General features: G+C 41.9%; 1 protein-coding gene across 1 annotated transcript in view; it reads right to left on the bottom strand.

The window, feature by feature from the left end:
• SERGEF (secretion regulating guanine nucleotide exchange factor) overlaps positions 1-23,936 on the bottom strand; it is a 257,144-nt gene that overhangs the window by 216,079 nt on the left and 17,129 nt on the right. Inside the window, exon 8 of the mRNA XM_077818328.1 lies at positions 23,647-23,805. Coding sequence (XP_077674454.1) covers positions 23,647-23,805 — 159 coding nt within the window. The remainder of the gene's footprint in view (positions 1-23,646; positions 23,806-23,936) is intronic.

The following is a 23,936-nucleotide window of genomic DNA, read 5'->3' as shown; positions in this document are numbered from 1 at the left end:
GTCAGTTTCAACTCCCAGGCCTTGAATCTTATATATCCATTCACCCTATAGGAAGTGAGTGCAAAGCGCTGCTGCTGGCATGAGTGAAGAGTTTTGGTTTGGTAGTGTTTTATACACAGTTTTCACAGTTTCAAAGTTCAGTTAGTTGTAAAAGTGTAAAGTATTCTTATTAGGCTGTTTCATGTCAATACTTTGTATTATTAATGCTTTCAGTTCCAAACCTGCCAACAAGTTAAAGAAGTATAGATTGGATGAATGGACTATAAGGTGCATAGAAAGCTGGCTAGACTGTCAGGCTCAATGGGTAGTGATCAACGGCTCAATGTCTAGTTGGCAGCCAGTATCAAGCAGAGTGCCCCCAGGGTCGGTCCTGGGATCAGTTTTGTTCAACATCTTCATTAATGATGGTGGGATGGATTGCACCCTCAGCAAGTTCGTGGATGACACTAAGCTGGGGGGAGAGGTAGACACATTGGAGGGTAGGGATAGGGTCCAGAATGACCTAGACAAATTGGAGGATTGGGCCAAAAAAAATCGATTAAGTTCAACAAGGTCAAGTGAAGAGTCATGCACTTAGCATGGAAGAATCCCATGCACTGCTACTGGCTGGGGACTGACTGGCTAAGCAGCAGTTCTGCAGAAAAGGACCTGGGGATTACAGTGAACGAGATGTTGAATACTAGTCAACAGTGTGCCCTTGTCGCCAAGAACGCTAACGGCATGTGGGGCTTCATTAGTAGGAGACCTGCCAGCAGATTGAGGGAAGTGATTATTCCCCTCTATTCAGCACTGGTGAGGCCACACTTGGAGTATTGCATCCAGTTTTGAGGCCCCCACTACAGAAAGGATGTGGACAAATTGCAGAGAGTCCAGAGGAGGGCAACAAAAATAGTTAGGGGGCTCTGGCACATGACTTATGAGGAGAGGCTGAGGGAACTGGGCTTATTTAGTCTGCAGAAGAGAACGGGGGGCGGATTTGATAGCAGCCTTCAACTACCTGAAAGGGGTTCCAAAGAGGATGGAGCTAGGCTGTTCTCAGTGGTGGCAGATGACAGAACAAGAAGCGATGGTCTCAAGTTGCAGTGGGCAACGTCTAGGTTAGTTATTAGGAACCACTATTTCACTAGGAGGGTGGTGAAGCACTGGAATGGGTTACCTAGGGAGGTGGTGGAATCTCCACCCTTAGGGGTTTTTAAGGCCCAGCTTGACAAAACCCTGGCTGGGATGATTTAATTAGGGTTGGTCCTGCTTTGAGCCGGGGGTTGGACTAGATGACCTCCTGAGGTCTCTTCCAACCCCAATCTTCTATGATTCTATTATTCTATGATCATTTTGGTCACTCTCATGGTCCTTCAAGTATGTGTACAGATTTAATATGTGATAATATATAACACTTATAATTAAATCCTCATTTTTTGGCCAAACGGACCACAGTGCCAGTCAAGACAAATAAATCACTGCATATTTCTAGTTAAACTTAACAAGAGCTGACAAGATCCATTCATTTGCACTTAACAATTTATATATGGATAGAAAGTTGGCTAGATTGTCAGGCTCAACGGGTAGTGATCAATGGCTCCATGTCTAGTTGGCAGCCGGTATCAAGTGGAGTGCCCCAAAGGTTGGTCCTCGGGCCGGTTTTGATCAATATCTTCATAAATGATCTGGAGGATGGTGTGGATTGCACCCTCAGCAAGTTTGCAGATGACACTAAACTGGGAGGAGAAATAGATACACTGGAGGGTAGGGATAGGATACAGAGGGCCCTAGACAAATTAGAGGATTGGACCAAAAGAAATCTGATGAGGTTCAACAAGGACAAGTGCAGAGTCCTGCACTTAGGATGGAAGAACCCCATGCATCGCTACAGACTAGGGACCGAATGGCTAGGCAGCAGTTCTGCAGAAAAGGACCTAGGGGTTACAGTGGAAGAGAAGCTGGATATGAGTCAACAGTGTGCCCTTGTTGCCAAGAAGGCCAATGGCATTTTGGGATGTATAAGTAGGGGTATTGCCAGCAGATCGAGGGACGTGATCGTTCCCCTCAATTCGACGTTGGTGAGGCCTCATCTGGAGTACTGTGTCCAGTTTTGGGCCCCACACTACAAAAAGGATGTGGAAAAATTGGAAAACGTCCAGCGGAGGGCAACAAAAATGATTAGGGGACTGGAACACATGACTTATGAGGAGAGGCTGAGGGAACTGGGATTGTTTAGTCTGCGGAAGAGGAGAATGAGGGGGGATTTGATAGCTGCTTTCAACTACCTGAAAGGGGGTTCCAAAGAGGATGGATCTAGACTCTTCTCAGTGGTAGCTGATGACAGAACAAGGAGTAATGGTCTCAAGTTGCAGTGGGGGAGGTTTAGGTTGGATATTAGGAAAAACTTTTTCACTAGGAGGGTGGTGAAACACTGGAATGCGTTACCTAGGGAGGTGGTAGAATCTCCTTCCCTAGAAGTTTTTAAGGTCAGGCTTGACAAAGCCCTGGCTGGGATGATTTAGTTGGGGATTGGTCCTGCTTTGAGCAGGTGGTTGGACTAGATGACCTCCTGAGGTCCCTTCCAACCCTGATATTCTATGATTCTATGATATTAAAATGTTGCAGATATTGATGATGTTTCTTTGCTCAGCATTACCACTGTCTTGAAACTCATGCTGAAAACACTGTGTTACATCAACTGAAAAGTTATCTAGTTTCACCTTTTTCTAAGTACCTCTGATCCTATTACTGAATTGCTAAGTGGCAATCTCTATGCTTCTTACAGCTCTGGTATACACGGCCTCGATCTATACTAAGGGCTTGTCTACACAATAAAGTTCCACTGATTTAACTTAGGGTTTGGCTACACTTGCGAGTTAGAGCGCATTAAAGCAGCCCCAGGCGCCCTAGCTCACTTCCCGTCCACACTGGCAAGGCACATAGAGCGCTCTGACTCCACGGCTAGAGCGCTCCTGGTACTCCACCTCGACGAGAAGATTAACACTTTTTGCATAGTGACTGAAACGCCCAGGCATCAGTATGAACGAGGTGTTGCATTACTGCGCTCTGATCAGCCTCCGAAAAAGTCCCATAATCCCCTTAACGTCAAGTGGCCACTCTTCTCATTGTTTTGAACTCGCCTAGGAATGCGGATATGCCCTTTGAAAGCTCCGTTTCTGACAGCCGGCTCCGAGACAAAGCAAGCTGTTACTGTGGAATGCTGTCTGTGTGAGAGAGACAGAGGCGGGGAGGAGGGGGAGGTCTGCTGCTGGAGGTCTACAAGACAACACGCTGACATGCTTTCAGCCCCGCAAAAACCCACTCTCTCTCCCCCCACATACACACAACACACTCCCTGTCACACTCCACCCCACCCCACCCCCATTGGAAAAGAATGTTGCAGTCAATTGCATGCTGGGATAGCTGCCCATAATGCACCGCTCCCAATGCCGCTGCAAGTGCCGCAGATGTGGCCACGCCACTGTGCTTGAAGCTGTCAGTGTGGACAGATTGTAGCGCCTTCCCTACTGCACTCTACAAAGGCTGGTTTAACTCAAAGCGCTCTACATCTGGAAGTGTAGCCATACCCTTAAATGGGTTTTTTTATGTGACTTAGTTAAGCTGGTCCAAACCCCTGTGTAGACACTTTTATTTCAGTTTAAGAGTGGCTTATTTGAGTTTAGCATAAGCTCTATCCTAACTGCTGTAAACTAGATGATAATAAATCTGGTTTCAACTAAAATAAGAGCATCCACAGAGGGATTTGCACCAGTTTAAAATCAGTAATGCAATTTTCTTACACAGACAAGTCCTGAGGCAATTTGCACCAAGGGGACAACAATGATTTAGTCATTCTAGTGCAATCCCTAATGTGGAAGCCCTGCACCAGTGCCAAACAGGGCTTCACCCAGTACAATTCTCTACCGGATTAAGCTGCACCAAGATAAATCCCACTTTGCATGCTTGCAAAACATCTACATTAGGGATCTAAATCAATGTAACTATCTTAGCGTGGTTAGACCAGTACAAATGTCCTTAATATAGACAGGGCCTAAGAGTAGCAGTAACACCACCTAACTCTTACATAGCTCTTCATCAGCAGACCTCAAGCAAACTTTGCAAAGGGGGCAGCAGTATAATTATCTCCATTTTACAGATGGAGAAATTAAGGTACAGATAGAAGAAGTGACTTGGCCAAGGTCACCCAGCAGGCCAATCACAGAGTTGGAAATAGGACCCAGTTCAGTGCTCCAGCCACTAGTCCACCTGCCTGTTCTTCCTCTTTTCCCAGGAGCATAACAACACCATTGACATAAAGATGTAGTATTGTGAATGCCGCCAATGCCAGCGAATGAACCAGGAACCTCCAGAGCTGAAAGCATGAGTTTCTACAGTGTGAGCTAAAAATCTCTGTAGCCAGAGGAGATTCGCACCCTCTGTGGGTTAGGTACAGAGGGGGACACATCACACGCTGACCAGTGAGTTACACTATCTCAAGCACTAGCTCTTTCTTTGGTGACACCAATAAGCCCTGAGCTTAAAATGCTGGTTGAGAGAGAGGCCAAGAAGGAAGAGAGTTTTCACTACTCGCTTGTCTTTTTTCAGCTTCATCATTAGGTTAAGTGATAAAGACTTTAACCATAAGCTGAGCTAAATCTTGTCACAGTCTAATCTAATTTCAATTCAACTTTTAAAACTAAAAACTGATATAGAAAATGGTAACCTGCTTGGTAAGTGACCTATCTTGCCATAAGCACATTCAGCCAATGCTCCATAATCAGCCCTGGGTGCCTGAGACGTCGCAGCTGAAGTTTAAAACGTTTTTGACCTTTGAAGTCCTAAATGGCTTAGAACCTACCTACCCACGCAAGAGATCACCTCTTCCCCAGTATTATATCACAGTCGAGATCCGTGGAAGAACTTGAGCTGAAGCTCCACTGATATAAACAAGTGAAGGTCCAGGAATGCTCTGTGAGGATCCCAAGGCTCTGGAATTTGCTCCCCTACTTTGACCAAAATAGCTCAGAGGAAAACTTTCAAAAACGCCTTAGTGACTTAAGACCTTACGTCCCACTTTCAAAAGTAACCTAGGCATTTAGAACCATAAATCCCATTGACTTTCAATGAGGCTTAGGTACCTAAGAGCTTACATCACTTTTGAAAACAGGACTTAATGATCTTCAAGGCATGTTGCAACTTTCATCTTTTTTCCCCAGGCATTTGAAAATGTGAGGAAATATAATTTGTAGGGCAAGGCAGATTTGCAGTGGGTTAGCTTACATTGTTGCACTTAGGATATACTTTTAAGTTCCGTCAAGGGCACCTATAGTATATGAATAGGCATCCTTTCTAGCACTTCAATATATTAAAATAAATAAAAATAAAATCACAGTATTTGCAAATCAGACTTAATATAAGAATCTCTTGCATGTTTGAGGTAAATCCTAAGAATCGAGCAGACAGCTGCCACTGAAAACTATAGCCTTATAGCCTTAATAGCATCTTATTTACACTTAGAGCACTCCCATTGACTTCATTCATTGACAGCAGAGATAAGTTAATAAGAGCTGATTTTCTAAATTTCACTGTGAATGTCATGACTGATTTTCAGTCTTCTAACTCTGCTAAAACAAAAGCAGTTCTCACTGAAACATTAAAAGGTGCTTCTCAGACTGGGGTATTTCCCTGCAAATGTTTTGCTTTGTACCTCATTCTCTTTTTTTCCTATTTTTCTTAATAATGGGTAAAGCATTGGCGGGGCGGGGGGGGAGAGAGGGGAGGGTGTTTAACCTATTCTCTTCATACTAAAACAAGACTTAACCTCACCAGGCTGGGAAAATATCAGAACTCAAAGTGAAACTACGAAGGAGCAACTCAAAACAGGGTACGGATTAAAACAATTAGGCAACATTAGCAACAACTGTCACTAGTACTCCAGTGGTAACCAGAGAGAAGAAGCAGACACAGTCACACATAGCACTGAATTCTTCCTCCTGAAAGGAAATTATATTTAGATTGATTTCACCACCTGTTAGAGCTACTGAATGACAGGTGGTATGCTTTCTCATATGCAAGGGGGAACCATATACTTTCAGCTGCAGTGACTTAATTTACATTAAATGAAAAAACAAACAAACATGGAAGAACAAAAGCAAAGCCTTCAGGTGAGAGCACAGGGTGTCTCCCATGTAGTACACTGCATCCTTCTGTCTCACAAAATGTCAGCTGCCTCTGCGAACAGGAAGACTGCTCAGAAAAGGACATGCATAATATATTGAAAATACTGTTATAACAAATACAAATATCACCACAGGTACCCTCTTAATACCCTCCTTTCCCACAGGCAGAGTGCACTTTACCCTCTGCTATGTACAGACACTTTCCAAACTGTCACATCCAAAGATGAGTGGAAAAGAACTGCAAAATTCAGCATGGTTATTTTTTCCATTTTAAACTCCTTGACAAAAGGCTCTCAGCAACCAGCATGATCTAAATTTAACTGAGACCCATTTAAATCCTATTTTCCAAAGGGCATCCAAATCTCAGCTTGCCAATGCTCTCATAATACATTTTGTTTGGGAAAGTCTCTTCATATTCAAATAAATGTATTAAGTCCCATCTTGCTTACTGCCAGTCACTTACATCTCTATTTTAGGGAAAACATTTAAAACAAAATTATTTTGGCTTTAGCACCTTCCTGGCCTCCTCTTTTTATGCAAGCAAAATATGGCATGACACGCGTCCAACAAAAAAGGAAGGGGAAAAAAAACACAGCTGCTCCATAAACTAGACTTGAATTACTCTATAACTATTGTTAGCAAACTATTGTTAAGAAACAGTACACATGAACAACTCTGAAACACGGAATGGAAAACTTTTAGGGTAAACCTCAAACCTAATCTGTCCATTGTGATATAATCAGCGGAAACATTTTCTTCAAGATTGCGACGGTGTAGAGGCAACTCCCAGTAGGGAGCAACAAGATTACCAGGAGTATAGAATTACAAAATAGTAAAAAAAAAAAAGAATTAACTATAGCTGTAGCACGATTACATTCAGAAAACCAGAAGCAATAGGAATGCTGATTTTCTAAGGATTCTGGGCACCATCAGGGAGATGGAGCAGTTACCAGTGTTCTTCCTGATGTGTAACCATCCCAAGCATGTAAAATTAAAAATATCATCAACGAGGCTGCTGACCCCTGAACTTCAAGGAAGAAAGTGCTGTAACAATACTTGGCCACATATTTACAGACATTATGGTAACCTGCAAACCACATATATTTTTGTATGTAACTCAAGACTTGCAGTGAGCCAACAACCAGCTCTGCTAGTCAGTTAAGAGAAATTATATACAAATGTATATACAAGGGAGGGCAGTTGCCAAGAGGGAATCACCCACACAAAGTCAGAGTCTACCCCAACAGCTTTTGTTTATGTAGCTCTTGTAAAAAGGAAGCACAAGCAGCTTGTCCATACTGTAGGGCTGAAAGTGAGGAAGAAGGATTGGAGCTCAAAAAGATGAAGCAAGACATCATGGGAGGTTACCGTTGTGCTGAGTAGAAACCACTGCAGCGATTAAACCTGGCAAAACCTGGAGAGTGAGCACAGCAGATCCCAGATTTTCTGAAATGCTCTAATAGCATGATTACTCCTGGATTCACTGGGAAGTGAGCCCCCAGAGGCAGGCTCTTCTGCAGTGGCCCTGGCAAAATCATTTTCTGTATTAACAATAAAGCCAAGTTCTTGCAGGATTTGAGTGCTGTGTCAGGCAGTCTACTTTGCAGATGGGCTTTTATTAATAGGTTGTCTATGCTGTGATAAATTTGAAATCCTTGCTGTCCGAGATCAGAAAAGAGTCTCACCATCAAAGCTCTGGCAGCAGACGACAACCTGAAAGGCACTGCTATGAATTGACCATGTTGATTGGCTGCTATGAATCACAGGGTATTTTGGGGTCAGAGAAGTACAGATAGGCTTTTTTCAGGTCCAAGCACATTTCTTTGCCTATTGCTTGAATCAGTGCAGTATCTCTTTTTTTCTGATAGGTCAAGAATGGATAGGTCCAGAACGAGATGGAAGCCACCCACAGATTATGAAAAAAAAAAAAAAAAAACACTGAATAACAACTGCATCCTCCTTGGTCCAGAGAAAACTGACACTTTTCTTGGACTCTAATAAATTAGTAAGGAAAAGCACCACCTTTAGGCTTCAGGCTTAGACTCTGAGGTGGAGAGTGAGGCATCAGTTTGTGGAAGACTGTGGAAGGCTCTGTGGTTAAGAGAGCTTTTGGAGTGAGCCAGCTTACAGCGGGGAACCATGGACAGCCGTCTAGTTCTCTCACTGAAGGGAAGAAGCTGGCAAGTGAGCAAAAAATAGCTCACTATGTGTGTTGATTGTGACCTAACTGCAGCACCACGCACTCCCCTGGAGCTACTTTCTACTGGTCTTCTGTTCCATTCCAGATACTTAGCAGGACCTGCTGGACTGGCCACCCTGCAGCCCTTAGAAAAACTGGCTGAGCTGGTGATGAGGAGATGCAGGCTGGGTCAGTCGAAAGCAGCAGGTCAGCAACGGGCGAGCCATGGGTTTTTCTCTGCTCTGTAGACATATCCTTAATCTCTATGCTTCCCATAATCACAGCTCTGCATAATGACTGTAATGGAACAGCTTTCTTCATGAAGCATTTTGTTAGCTACAGATGAAAAGTATTATAAAACAATTATAGTCATCCCTCAAGATGGCATTTTGACATCCCCTACACACTCACTTGCCTCTGATTTGGCTCCTGTTCCCAGGAGAGTAAGTCCAGCATTCCACGTCAGCTTTCAGCCAGCTGTCTGCCAGGAATCAAATTGCCAAGAACTCTGCCACACAGTTCCATCAGCCCCTATAGCTGCAGCTTCCATAAACTTTGTAAGTTAAAAGGACAGTGAAAGGTCAATGTGTGATGAAACTGGGAAATCAGTTTAGAGATTTAACTAAGGAAAAAATGAGCCAATTCCCATGTGCACCAAAGATCTTTATTACTGCTCCTGTGTATTCCGAATGATCTGTAGATTCCTTAAAATGGATTTCTGCTAAGCTTTAATTCCATACATTTTAGAAATATTAACAATGCTAAAGTTCCCAGAATTAAAAAGCAACTTGAATCACAAAATGACTGACCAAGGAGACTACAGTTTTGACAAAGCAAAACAACTATAAGCAGTCAATAAAGTCTAAATGAATGAAAGTCAGCTAGTTCATAAGCAACATATTTTCACCCATCAGAACAAATAAACTAATGTACAACTGGTGCCCATAAACAAACTTCATTAGGTAACCACATAGTCCAACCGGCACCCGTACAAACATTGATTTAGCAAGGAAGTACTGTGTGTCCAGGACTGACCCCACCAAGGCAATATAAAAATCATTTAATCAAATAAAAATAAGTGATATTATGCTATTTTATGGAAGAACAGTCTTCAAGCTAAGGTACTGGACTGGGACTCATGAGATCTGGGTCCAATACCAAACTCTCCCACAGACTTGCTGTGTGCCCTTGGATGAATCATTTAATTTTCTAAGTTCCCAATCTGCTTTCATGTTGTATACTTTTTCTCCCTCCCTTTGTCCGTCCTGTCCAGTTCGAATGCAAACCATCAGGGTGGGTCACCTTAATGTGTCTCAAATTGGTCACCCAAAAACTGAGACACCCAAAAATCACTAGTCACTTCAGAAAATTAGGCCATATCAGTCATAGTACTATGACATACTAAGCCAAACACCTCACCAGGAAAAATATTGTAAGAGGATGATTTAGTTGAAAATACAGCTCATGCCAATGCTGAATGTATATTCCATGATCTGGCAATTCTCTGTCAAGCTTCACTGTTTTAACTAGCACTTTCACTTCCAAAATATTGCATAGCTATATTGTTCACTTGTCACAGAGATTCAATAACATCAAAAGGTATTTTATGGAACCCAGCAGCAGATAAGAACCAGCATTAGCTGCAGTCATAACTCTCTAGGATATGACAGACCTTATCAAGCAGATCAATGCAAAGTAATCTGCAATTGTTTTTTATTTTTATTACAAATCACTTTACATTTGTCAACAGACCAATCTCATTATATCTCAATGAGTTATAGACAATGACCTCGTGCACAGAGATGTCTGCCCATGATTAACGTTATCATGTAGTGTTCAATATCACCTGAAGCCTGCCATCTTTTCTAGAATGTGTGAATTGGGAGTGTATAATATTGTCAAAAATAATTTTTAACTTAAGCAAAAGCTGTTCCACAATTGCCAGAGTTCTCTTTGCTGTATTAATACTCTGCCAAACCCCACTTTATATTGGTCCGCATTTCACTCTACTCATTTTTACTTAGGCATTGTTTAGTGTTTAGGCTAGAATTTCTTCTTTTCCCACCCCGGTAAGTTAGGTCCTACAAGGGCTTATTAAACATATATATAACAAACTCAAAGTACCACAAGAGGTTATTACTGACCACATATTTCTGCTCAACTCTTCATTTTGTCACCCCATCCTCCCACTTTCCCCCATCCCATTTGTCTCTTTTGTTCACTTGTTGTCTCCTCTCTCACACTCCTGGACAGAAAGCTCACTGGGGATGGATTATCTTCTTTGTTATTTGTCTGTACAGTTCCTAGTAACAACAGGGCCCTGATGACTGAAAAAACTACCAAAGGAAATGGTGGCTTCTCCATCTCTTGATATGGGGGGGAGGTATAGCTCAGTGGTTTGAGCATTGGCCTGCTAAACCCAGGCTTGTGAGTTCAATCCTTGAGGGGGCCATTTGGGATCTGGGGCAAAAATTGGGATTGGTCCTGCTTTGAGCAGGGGGTTGGATTAGATGACTTCCTCAGGTCCCTTCCAACCCTATGATCCTATGATATCTTTTAATCAAGACTGGATGCCTTTCTGGAGGAAAAGCATTAGCCAAACACAAATTACTGAGCTCAGTACAGGGGTAACGGGTTGAAATTCCATGGCCTGTGTTACATAAGAGGACAGACTAGATGATGTAATGGCCCCTTCCAACATTCAAATCTATGAATCCTTTATTAAGGAGGCTACTGTATTACAAACAACAAATAACAATCATGACAGCAAGCAACAAGCACAAAGACTGTTATAGTGTAACTTTTCATTGCATGGACAGATAGTGCAGACTAGACAAATGGGCATGGGAGTGGAAACCTGGAAGTTCTGTGTTGCAATCCCATCTGTGCAAGTGACTAGCTAAGTGGCACACAGTAAACCATTTAGCCTCTGCCTCAGTCTCCCCATCTATAACATGGAGATAATAATAGCTGTCTACCTATCTCACAGAGTGTTTGTGAGGATAAATATCATGTTACAGAGATCCCCTTTCCTATGCACAAACCCATTATAACAAACCCTTCCCATTGTTTCTGAAAAGCAGCATCGCTGATGTTATTACATTAATAGCCAGACCCTGATCCCTTTAACCTGAAGACATCATGGAGAGCGAGATCAGCTCATAAGCTGAATTTCAGTTTCTTTTTTAAAAAACACTGGGTTATGTAATAATCACATAAGAAAAGAACATTTGAATATGATGACTAGACTAGTTGAAAATACAAGAAATTCAGAAATGACAACGCACCTTCTTCATTACACCCAACCATTGCATCACATATGGGAGGTAAGAACATAGTTTTCCACCAGATGACTTTAGAACAGCAAATGACCTTACCAGATAAGATGCTTAATGCAAAAGGGCAGCCATACAAGTAGTTTTCAGCCTTAAAACCACCTAATTATCCACTGTTTTCTTTAATTTAAGACCTGCCAATGGTTTTGTTACTTTGATTTGACCGATCTCTAATATTTTATATATTCTTCCAAATCTCAAAATCACACTCCCTCCACCCCTGAAAGCTTAACTATTCTGCATTAGAAAGAATGTCAGAGACTTCATTCAAAGTGTTTGATTGTCACCAACTGGCATTGAGCGTTTGTCACATTCATTCAATTAACTGCAATTTATAGTCTGCCTACTTCATATCTGAAAAAGTGTCTTGTTGAAACTTTGTTCTATAATGTAGTAAAGTCATTTCACTTGTACTGCATCTAATCCTTTTCAACCATACTATAGGTAGAAGAGTTCAAAATGGATGTTACAACCAAAGAGGGTAGCATTTCACAACACGCACCACCAACAGGGCCAGGATAGCAGGCACAAGATTCCTGGGTGATATCTTTTATCAACCCACAACATGTCACATGCATGTGTGTCTGACGGGAGAGGGATGAGTAAATATTTCTTATGGAAGTATCCTCCTTCTGGAAAACTCTGTCATTTGAGAAAGGAGCGTGAAAAGATGGTGTAAGGCACTGGGCAGAACCACTAGCTCCGGAAGATGAATAACGAACCCTTTCACCAGCAGAGGAATTTCAATCCCTTTCCTCAAAGCTTTATTTTATTGACTCAAATTAAGGATCCTAAACAAACCCAAGCCACTCAGAACAGCAGGTCCCAATTGCCAGAAAAATATTGTCATTAAAAACAAAAGCATATAACTCCCTATCAAAACAAAATACTCCACTGAACACACAATTCTCCCCTTGGGGAGAGACAACAAACCGCATGTGGCAGGTGTTAGTCACATCACTTAATGCACTACTGGAAGACGCTCAGATACTACAGTGATGAGGGCAGTATAAGAACCTATACAGAACAGCTTTCCAACTTCTTAGCCAGCTGGGAGGAAAAAGGAACCATAGGCAGCCCATAGGCAGCCCCAGCCACTTTTCCTCTACCTTTATAGCCCCACACTCAATCTCACATGTGACTGCCAGTTAACCCCCTCCAGCAGTGGGGCTTGTGACGTACACTTTTACATTATCATAGATGGTTTTGTGACTATAGCACAGGACTTAGAGTCAGGAGACCTGGGTTTTACTCCTGATAAGACCTTTGAAAAGTCACCCAACCTTCCAAAGACTTGGTTATTTCCCTATCTGCAAAACAGACAGGAAATTAACCACCCTCATGGGGAAGTTGTAAAGTTTGGATTTATTCACATAAAGCACTTTGAGGTCTTCAGCAGAGAGGCAATACGACAGAGCAAACTACTGCTCAGTAACACAGTAGTAATTATCTTGTACACTCCACGGACAACGGTTTACTTTTCAGAAGTATCTTTAGGACGCAGGGACAGAAGTCCAGCCTAGAAAGCATGTGTCAGCTGAAAAACGGCTCAACAGAAAAAAGAGAGCTGTGGTCAGCAAGGTCTTGGCCAGAATGAATGAGGTTTATAATAAGAAGGCAAAATAAGTTCACATAAGCAGAAAAGGAAACAAAAACTCCCCAGCTTGACATTCAGCCCACTGCTATAATCCTTTCCCAAGATATTCTCCCTCCACCCCCTCCCAAGCAGCCAGTTACCACTGGGGGCAAAGGAAGGAGCTGAGACCAGGGTAACTCTTTGTTTCCAAGAACCAGAGAGTGCTCCTGTGCCCTGTCATAGCACTATTTAGTAATACAAAGTGAGAGGTGTTAATTAGTATACAAGAGTTTAGAGTTTGGGAAAGACTCCTTGCATCTTTCCCTCCTTCCCCACAAAAAGAAAATAAAATAAACCATGCACCCATTTTTTCCATAACTCCAAGAGATACATGTGGCAAACATGCTGGCCCACACAGACATCCCCCAGGGTATTGGTCTGTGGATTGTGTGTAAGGGGGAGGCACTAACTGAGCATCTGTGTGCATACACTGCTCCTGCTCAGAGGAACGGTACAGGTTGCCTCAACAGACTGTGCCCTATGGAGGCAGCTGGATTGCTGAAGCAGAGAACACACCCGCCTGTCTACTCTGCTCTCACCTATGCAGGGCAGGATTTAACCCATATTTGCATGCAACATATAAAATATAACATTTTGGCACTCAAATTCATCAAGCCAATGGTGTGCTCAGTACTGTAGGAAGAGTACATCTGAGCCACCCACGGAGGAACAAATGCAATGAAAGCTCTGTTAGAAAGAGATGCCCCTAAAGGCAGATGTTGCCACATCAATATTGGCTACTAAGTCTGGAATAATATAAATTGCACTTTGCCTCTTGGCAAGGTAATTTTTCTAAAGGTCTTCTTAAGAAAGGAAATGGAAAACAAGACTATGAATCTCCCCTTAACGGCAGTTAATGAAAATTCTAGTATTTATGTAAATCTAGGCTCTAGTAGGTCAAAGCTATATGCCCAACATACAGTTAACCTCCATTAAATGTGAGCTCCTTAAATGACTGCACCTTATTTAAGGTAGCCTTTACCCAAAAGCAGTCCCTTCTGCAAAGGATTCTTCGGCTAAAATAGGGCAGCTGAAGAGCTAAAGATAGGTTCCCCTTAACAACGGAGGCTTTACTGGCACTAAGTAAGAGCCACAAAGCAGCGCTTAGACTCCGATGGAGCTTCTCAGTATTCCAAGGCTGGCAAGGCATCCCTTAAGGGCTGCTTCTGAGACTTAATTCAAAGCAGTACCGAAAAGGACCTCTAGTGGACTGAAAATGTACTGCTTAGACTTCAGAGGCCAGTCTCATCTGTTGCACTATTGCAGCCACACAGCTGTAGCTCTTCAGTGAAGACTCTACCTACGCTGATGGGACAGGTTCTCCCATCAGCGTAGGTATTCCACCTCCCCGAGAGGCGGCAGCTAGGTCGACGGGAGAATTCTCCCATCCACCCAGCACTGTGTATGCCGGAGGAAAGGTTGGTTTAGCTGCGTTGCTCAGGGGTGTGGATTTTTTAGGTCGACATAAAGCAGCTTACATCGACCTAATTATGTCAGTGTACACACTACAGCCTAGTCCTGCTGATGTACGTACCCTACTACACGAACATAATAAATCCACCTCCATAAGAGACGTAGGGCTTATGTCAGTGCAGTTAGGGTGATGCCATCTCTATGCAAACGTTACATTACTAATATCAGCTCTTGGCTGTCTTGTCAAGAAAGCTGGGCAGCTAGAGCCTGGCTGCCCCTGGCTTCTGCTCCCAGCCGCCTGGCTCCGCACTTCCGGAACCGAGAAACTCAGGCAGTCACCCACCACTCCCGGCAGGGAGCTGCATGGAGCTGACAGCCCTGGCTCTCAGCCCCTCACACTGCTCCTCTTCAGTCAGTGGAAGCGCTCCTGGTGAGCATGCAGATCACTGACAGAACGAGGGTAGTGTGGACATGAGCCACTGCAGTGGTGGCTGTAAATCAACCTAACATGGTTGACTTAAGTAGGTAGTGTAGACATGTCCTGTGCAATGTAGTTATACCGAATTAATTTCCTAGTGTAGGTTAGGCCTTACTTAGCTGCATTTGCACTAGACCTATTACATTACTTAGCAGCAAATGTGATGGCCTTACCCAGTGGTGATAGAGAAAGAAGATACCTGTGCAAGTACTGCAGACAATGACTGGAGATTTCCATTTGCTTCCAGTGACACGAGTTATTGCCTTCATCCAAATCCTAGCAGGGATGGATCCCCACTTGCTTTAAAGGCATTTATTGGACTAAGAGAGTATGATTCAGTTTTGCTATGTGGATGACTAACATGCCAGAAAAGACCTCATAAAATAATTTTATTTGCGCTAACTGGTTTGATGCTAAGGGACATCCAAGGAAGTTCAGATTCAGTAATTGCGTTTGGCTTCAGGATTTAATGCTACTGAAGCTGTTTTCATAGGGGTTGATTGTGTATTGTTCCTCTGAGACTTCTGAGAGCTACAGTGAGATTTGCAGAGGAGGCAGAAATAGCATTGTAACTGCACTACTGAGATACTCCCTCTAGGTGAAGGAGCTGGGAATTCTTTAGTTGTATCAAGAATTTTGTTCATCCAAACTCAACTGACGTGTAATTTCATTTGATGGTACATGAAAAATAGATTAGTGAATTTATTCAGGAGAATACTTAGATAATAAAACAGCCCAGATTAAAGAAGCTTATCTATCTGCCATCCCAGTTAATCAGGAAATCACTTGTTTTGAACTGAAGATGATGATTCACCTTCTGTAAGTCTAATAAAGGCTTTTCTCTCACACTTTTGCTATATTTAGGATTGCCTTCAAGTCAGGTGAGTTCTACTCTTTCAGAGAGTAGCCTAATTTACATCTTTAGCTTTCCAGGAGAGGGCTCAGTTCTCTTTTGAAACAGATGAGCAGTAACTTCTAAATTCACATTGATCGATGTGCAATTCCACTCTGACTGATGTAAACATGTTGAGGGAGACCACAAATGACAGCTAACGCTGTTATGCAAGGTGAGAGGGTGCACTTGCTTGTGTTTATAAGGCATTGTCTATTTTGAAGATGCCTGTTGTAGCAATGACTGTTGCGGCATTGAGCATTTTGCTGGCACGAAGGCTGTGGTGACAAAAATCATTGTCTAGAGAAGTGCTGTGCTCATTAGCTGCAGAGAGCACAGCTGGAACTGGGAACTGAGGCATGAGATTTGGATCAGATGCGTACTTGATGTGGAGAGCAATATTGATGTTGCAGTCAGTAACAGAGGTATTGTTACAATTGAAATTTGTGCCTGAAAAGTCACTCAGCATAAGAATCAATATAGGAAGCAAAGTAGAGACTAATACAGGTGTTTAATTGATCACTAGGGATCTAATGCAAAGCCGACTGGATGCAATGGGAGACTTTCTATTGACTTTAATGTGCTTTGGACCTGACCTTACTGTACAAGGTAATTCTTCTTGAAAGAGCACAAGGAGGGCTGTACAAGCTTAACTACATGTCTCCTTTTGTGGGGAACCCGGGAATCAAAGCAGAAGCAGAGGGCCTGCATTGAAGACCTTCACCTGCTACTGAAAATAAGATAGCACAAGGGGAATGAGAGACCCAAAATTACAGAGACTGGAATACTCTGACAGAAACAACCCAATTTTAGAAGGATAAAAAATGAGACTTAAAGGAGATCAGTTAAGGCGAATGTGAATATAGAATATAGAACATTCCGTGAAAGACAGCAACAGCCCTAGTCAGACAAGCAATTCATGTTCCTCAGAAAAAAGTATCTTAGTCCTGAACCAATGAATTTTGTGACAGAACAAACAGCAAAAAAACAACAATAGAATGACAGAGAGGAGAATTTTCATCATCACTGGATGCGATGGCATATCTTGCATGGAAAAAAAAGTCAGGCATCTCCCTAACCTCAGAAGTGAGTTTCCAGCTATGATGAAGGAGAAAGTAGGAAGAAATGAAAAGCACAAATATTGCTGAACATTGCCCTGCAAAACCCTACCAACAGCATACAAGAAACACAGTGTTTAAAAATAAGATCAGTGTAAGTATGAGAGGCAAAACTTAATGTAACTGAGGAAAAAAAAAGGCCACGTTGCTTCCTTACATCTAATAATGAAGAAATAACTTCCTGAGACATGTTTACACAGTGTCAAATCAGGGCAACCAAAAAAACAGCCAACTCTTCCTCCAGATGGTTGCTTTTAGCAACATCGCTGTCCCATTTACTTCTTTAATGTTCTGTTTTCTCTGCAGTCAACTCCTGCTTGTCTGAGCAGATAAAAATCAAAATGTTTTGAAAGAGAACATGTTGGAATAGCAGCATTTATAATTTTAAGTATAAGCAAAATGTTCAAGTTTTACCCAACCCTTTTCATTATATGTCTTCTCTGATAGATAGTATTTTACAGACATGTTGGCAGGAATTTAAACTTTTGATCTGGATGATGCTTCAAAACATTTATTGGGCCCGAATTTGTACCGCTCTCCCAAATTTTCTCTCGTCCTGGTGGGGCCTGAAACAGAGAAGCTTAAAGTAACTTCTATTTCAACTATTATATTTTGTTGTGTTATAGACTATTAACTAAGTAAAACTCTCACACAACAAAGTTCCTTCATTGTGATTCTGTTTGCTGAAGCCAATTTGAGTCTGATGTTTCTGGTGATAAACATAGATCCCGTTTCCACCTTCCACAGTAGCCAAAGTGGAGAAAATATCAGACTTCATCCTTTTCTTCCCCCCTAAATCCTTTATTTCCTCAATCTGGTGATTTTAGGTCCCTCTTTTACAGGGGACTCTGGAACTGGTCATGAACTCAGCAGCAGGAGACTCAAGCAGCCTCTCATTCATTGCAGGGAGAAGGTCACATAATGGAGGAACACATATTAGAGAAGGAGTAAAATTTTCAAAAGTGTCTAAGGGTCTAAGATTTTTAAAGGTATTTAGGTGCCTAAGATGTAGATAGAAGCCTAATGGGATTTTCAGAAGTGCTTAGGTGCTTGAAATCAATGAGAGTTAGATGCCTAGGTACTTTTGAAAAGGTCACTAGGCACCTATCTGCATCTTCAGGTGCCTAAATACCTTTGAAAATTTGGCCTTATGGGATTGAGAATCTTAAATCCCATTGATTTTAAATAAGACTTATGTTCCTATGTGCCTAAAAGTCACTTTTAAAAATGGAAGTAAGTTCCTAAGTCACTTAGTCTCTTTTGAAAATTTTGCCCCAGATCCTTAGAGGGTAGAAGTCAGTGTAGCTCCATTTAAATTATTTTCAAAAGTGTTTTCTCTATTAGTCAAAATAACCTGATGTTAAAGAGTGTGGTTGTCAAAGCTATTTATTTGTTTCACTGTTTGCTGGTGATAAATATCTGCTACATGAAGTTTCACATAGCTGATATTCATTGCCAACAAATACTGAAACAAACTGATCGCTTTGGCAATCACCACTCTTTAAAATCAGGTTATGCTGACTAACGTCTTGCTTCCCCCACTTCAGTGTCAGCATTAATGGTGGAACCACTTTTCTCATGAACCCTACAGTTAGAGATCAGTGCTTTTATTCCACCTGAAAACAAAGATAATATGCTTTCAAATAGTGCATTGCCTTGGTTATAGCTCTAAGAATTCTCAAGACAGAAGCCTCCAAAAACAGGTTAGAGTTTAAGTAGGGTTAAAAAAGTTAAGGAAGTTGTCAGATTTGTGCAACTTTCATGTGATGCATACCTCATGAATCATGAGCGCTAGTGATAAATGTTATCTGCCACTAGAATGCAAAAATGCTTTGGTATCCAGTGATCCATTGCATTCCACTCGTTTCTAGCACAACAGTTTGCAATATATCAAACATTATCATAGACATTCTTCTCTCACACCAATAGTATTATTTGGTACCATGCTTTATGGCACCAATCCAGCAAAGCACTTAAGCATGTGCTGAATTTTAATCAATGAGACTATAGTACTCATATGCTTAAAGTTAACCACCTACTTAAGTGCTTTGCTGGATCAAGGCCTAGCACAGCAAGTCCTGAACCTTGGACCAGTGCAATAATTTTAACTCTCTGCAGATAATAATGCTGGGAGATTTGTCGCCCCTTCCTAAATACTGTCTTTAGATAATCAATAGGAGCATATGAATGGTCACATCAGGACAGACAAAGAGGCCATCCAGCCCACAATCTGACTCTGGCGATGGCTTAAAACAGAAGTTTAAGAGGAAAGTGAAGACCCCTCTGGGAAGTTCTGCAAAACTACCAGGGAAATGCTATTTCTTGACCATGCCTATCCCACCCCACCCCCAAGCTGACAATCAATGTATACAGCAAAGTCTAAGGATTATGTCCTTTGTAATTTATACTAGCTAACATAACTGCAAATGCTATTTTTATTCTATACAAGCATTTAATCCTTTTGTTAATCTCAGTAAGCTATTTGCCTAAATAATATGCTGTCATGGAGTAGTGGGTCCCTATGGATAGACTAAGCCCAGCTTCCTTGGACCAAAGCAGGTGAGCCCAATCCAGCTAGTTAAAGAGAGCTGAGCTACACCTGGGCCTATAAAGGGCTGCTAATGGGAAGCTGGAGGAGGAAGAACTGAAACAGGCTGCACCATGGAAGAAACACCCCCACATTGGAGAGGAGCTAGATCCTCTGGTGGACCCCTGGAGCAAGGGACCAGGGGCTCAGGGAAGCAGCCCTGGCGGGGGTTGCTCCAAGAAGGGAGCAGAAATGACAGACTGGGAAGCTACCAGGAGCTGCAGTGCCAGAGACCCCTGGGAAAGGTGGCCCTGAAGCCTGGGGCCAAGGATAGAGTTAAAAGGCTGTTTTTTGTTTGTTTGCTAACCTCTGTTAAGGAAATAAACCTCCGTGCAAAAGATTGGGCATGGCAGCGCATGCTTTGGAGCCAGGGAGAAGGTCAGCCAGGTGACATATGCTGCAGTAGCAAATTCCACAGGCTGCATACATGTTACTAAAAATAATATTTCCTGTTATCCATTTTTAATGGGTTGCTTTCTAATTTATCCAGTTTCCTCCTGTCCTTGCATTATTGGACAGAGCAACAGTGAAAGTGCCCCCAGCTGGCCATCATCAGATCACCACTTATTGTACATACAAGTATCTCTATCACATTGCCTGACTCTTATATTTTCCAAGCCAAAGGCCCAATCCAACATACGCTGCACACTTGAGTAGTCCCATTTTCTTTAATTTCACATGATGACATAGGGTCTGCAGGATCAGATCAAAATCATACTCATTTTCTTTCATCTTGTCTCATAGGGACAGTCCCCCTCATTGTAATAATTTTTCCCAGTCTTGTGTGGATATTTTCTATTTTGCTGTCTATGAGATGGCTCACCAAAACCGAACAATACAGCCTAGCATCTTATTTTCTGGGATATTTTTAAATACAACTTCTTATTAGTTTTTAAAAGTGTAATAAAGGAAATCAAGAAAACTCAAGTACATGCAGAGCTAGTATTAAGAGAAAATGCAAAAAACTTAGTCTATTTGAAGACATGAGTACAGTGCTATATTTGTTATTTCCTCTACCACATCTCATTGCATAGATGTCTTCGATAAAGCACAAAATGGGGATAATACTTCCCCCTTACTCCTCCTGGAGTGTTGTGAAAACAAATGGATACACTCGAGAGGCACTCAGAAGTTATAGTAATGAGGGATGACATAAATACCAAGATTTACAGAGGGATAAATTTCAAAATCCATTACCATTTAGAAGTAGATTAAAGAGGAAATATTGGACCTTTTTAGGCTCCCAACCTTAAAAACAACTAAATCCCATTCCACCAGGTTTTCCTGATGCCTGCCATATAATTTTTAACTGTCCTTTTTATAATAGTTTAAGAAAAATCATTTTGGGGTTCCCAAGCGACCACAAAATAGTATAGACAGTGTGGTCCTGCTAGCATACACTTGTATAACTGCAAAGATGACTCACAGTACCATCCAGAACCTCTGTCTAGGTTGAGTTCAATCTTAAGTACTTATATGGCCTCTATTACCACAGTATCTGAACACCTTCCCAGTCTTTAATGTATTTCTCCTCACACTGCCTTCATGAGGTAAATAAATACTATAATTGTATCGTACATTTAATATTTGATATAAGAATTTTCTACATTTTACAGATGGGGAACCAAGGCACAGAGTCTTGCCCAAGATCACACTGGAAGTATGTGCAGGACCAGATTTACAGGCAGGCAACCCAGGCGACCGCCTGGGATGCCGGGCTTGAGGGGCATCGGGCTCAAGGTGCTGTTTTTGTTGTTAGTGACAAAAGGGAAAATAGAATGCTTGAAGTAATGTGTTTCAGGTATCCATATGTGGATTCATTTTTCACTAACCTCCTAGAATGTTCTGGACTTTTGTAGAATCTCGTGGAATGTTCCAGGCTTTCTGAGAACTACATTTTCCTCAAATCTTCTAGAATGTTGTGAGCCATGCCCTCGTGGATACATAAGCGGTGGGGCATCGCCAGTCAGTCAGTGAGATGACAGAACAAAGTGAAGTGAAAGCCCAGCTACGGTATTATTAACCCTGCTTTACTGTGTAATTATGAAGGTGTACTTGTGTTTTAACACTTGAAGTCTGTAAGCAGCAACTAATAAAAGACATATTTAAAGAGACACCGGTGATATAAGAACATAAGAATGGCCATACTGGGTCAGACCAAAGGGCCATCCAGTCCACTATCCTGTCTACCGACAGTGGCCAATGCCAGGTGCCCCAGAGGGAGTGAACCTAACAGGTAATGATCAAGTGATCTCTCTCCTGCCATCCATCTCCACTCTCTGACAAACAGAGGCTAGGGACACCATTCCTTACCCATCCTGGCTAATAGCCATTAATGGACTTAACCTCCATGAATTTCTCTAGTTCTCTTTTAAACCCTGTTATAGTCCTAGCCTTCACAACCTCCTCAGGCAAGGAGTTCCACAGGCTGACTGTGCGCTGTGTGAAGAAGAACTTCCTTTTATTTGTTTTAAACCTGCTGCCCATTAATTTCATTTGGTGGCCCCTAGTTCTTATATTATGGGAACAAGTAAATAACTTATCTAGCAAACCCCTATCTACGTAACAATATAAAAGAACTACTGTTACATGTTAAGCATGGTAAAAGAAGTAACATTTGATGACTTGCTAAGTCTGTGGAACATAGACTTTTGTTCTCCCTAATACGGTCTGTTTTTCCCCATAGAAAATAAAAGATGTCCCCAAAGAAGCCTTCGGGAGCTCAGTATAGGAAGCAAAAAGCTCAGTTGCAATCTAGTTTGCAGAAAGGGGCAAATTTGATGGGAAAATATCTAAAACAGGACTAGGGTTAATATTCCAATGATGTCACCTTCTGTAACACTCTTTAACATTGGTCCACCCAATGTTGGTGCACAATTCAATTTCTTGATGTTAGTACATTTCAGTTATTCTTAACATTAAAAAGTTGTTATAAGCGTAGAGGAAATGAATTTTTTTTATTTGCTTACATATGGCATCAGTAAGTACAGATTTACAGATCCTAGCATGCAAATGTATTGTCTTATACGACAGGGATGAATCATGCATGTAAATCATACATCTAAGTCGCAAAATGGGCTACAAATGCAATAAAAAATAAGGTATTCAAAAGTTTAACAAATGGAGGAGGGGCAACCATAGACACTCCTCGCCTGGGGTGCCATTTGGTTTAAGGCCAGCCCTGAGAATGTGGTCAAGCAATTAACTGAAGTCTCCCAAAGTCTCCCAATTCCCAGGCTAATGCCCTAACCACCAGACTATCCTTCCTCTCTAACTAATGATGATCCCACTGCCCAGAAAAACTCCTTGCCCAGAGGAACCACAAGGAGCCTCATCAGTAGGTTTTCCTCAAAGTATAATTTCTATGGCCTTGATAGAAATCTGCCAGAGGCCTCTCACCAATGATGACCCTACAACCTGGAAACCAAAGCCAAAATCTTCTACCACTGCATGGAACACCACCAGACTCCCTTTTCTCCAAGGACGAGGCTACACCTCGCCCAGAAGGCTGGTCCCTGGAACTTCTCACTTACTGGAGAGTTACCCCCTTTCTATCATCTGGTGATCTGAGCTGTTTGTGTATATTGGTGCTTTTGCAGCAGCAAGCATCTAAAATAAGCCAGATGCTCTTATTGCATACGAAGTTTTCAGAGAAGCAGGAGTATTCTTGATGGAAAGAAGTCCATTCCCCTACTTTTTGAAGACTATCACTGTACAGCTTGATCTGAAAACACCTCTGTGCATCACTATTAACAGTGAGGAAGATCAAATTAAAATAATGTTTTGCCTAGAATAATGTGGATATTTAAGTATTTGCTTGTAACTTCTGGCTGCTTTTCGGATCTCCCACCTGTTTGTGCCACTACGTGCGTCCATCCACTCCAGACCGCTCCAATCTTTTCACCCGAGAAAAAATGAGCATCTATTTTCTGGGGCTCAACAAGAAAAGTCTCTTTACTCACTAGCTGCCCGTGTTTGTTGCTACCCCAAACACACAATTCTCCTTCATCTGAAATAAATACAAAAGTAAAGAAATTAGAGGGAAGCTACTTTTGTGAAATATCAACAGATGGAGAAAAATACAAAGGGAGGGTAGTACATTAATTCAGTTTCAATTTTCCTTATATATTTTCCCCACTA

Source organism: Eretmochelys imbricata, chromosome 6, assembly GCF_965152235.1.
Source record: "Eretmochelys imbricata isolate rEreImb1 chromosome 6, rEreImb1.hap1, whole genome shotgun sequence".
Taxonomy (NCBI): Eukaryota; Metazoa; Chordata; order Testudines; family Cheloniidae; genus Eretmochelys; species Eretmochelys imbricata.
The sequence above is the reverse complement of the archived record's forward strand: the minus strand, read 5'-3'. Positions and strand labels throughout refer to the sequence as shown.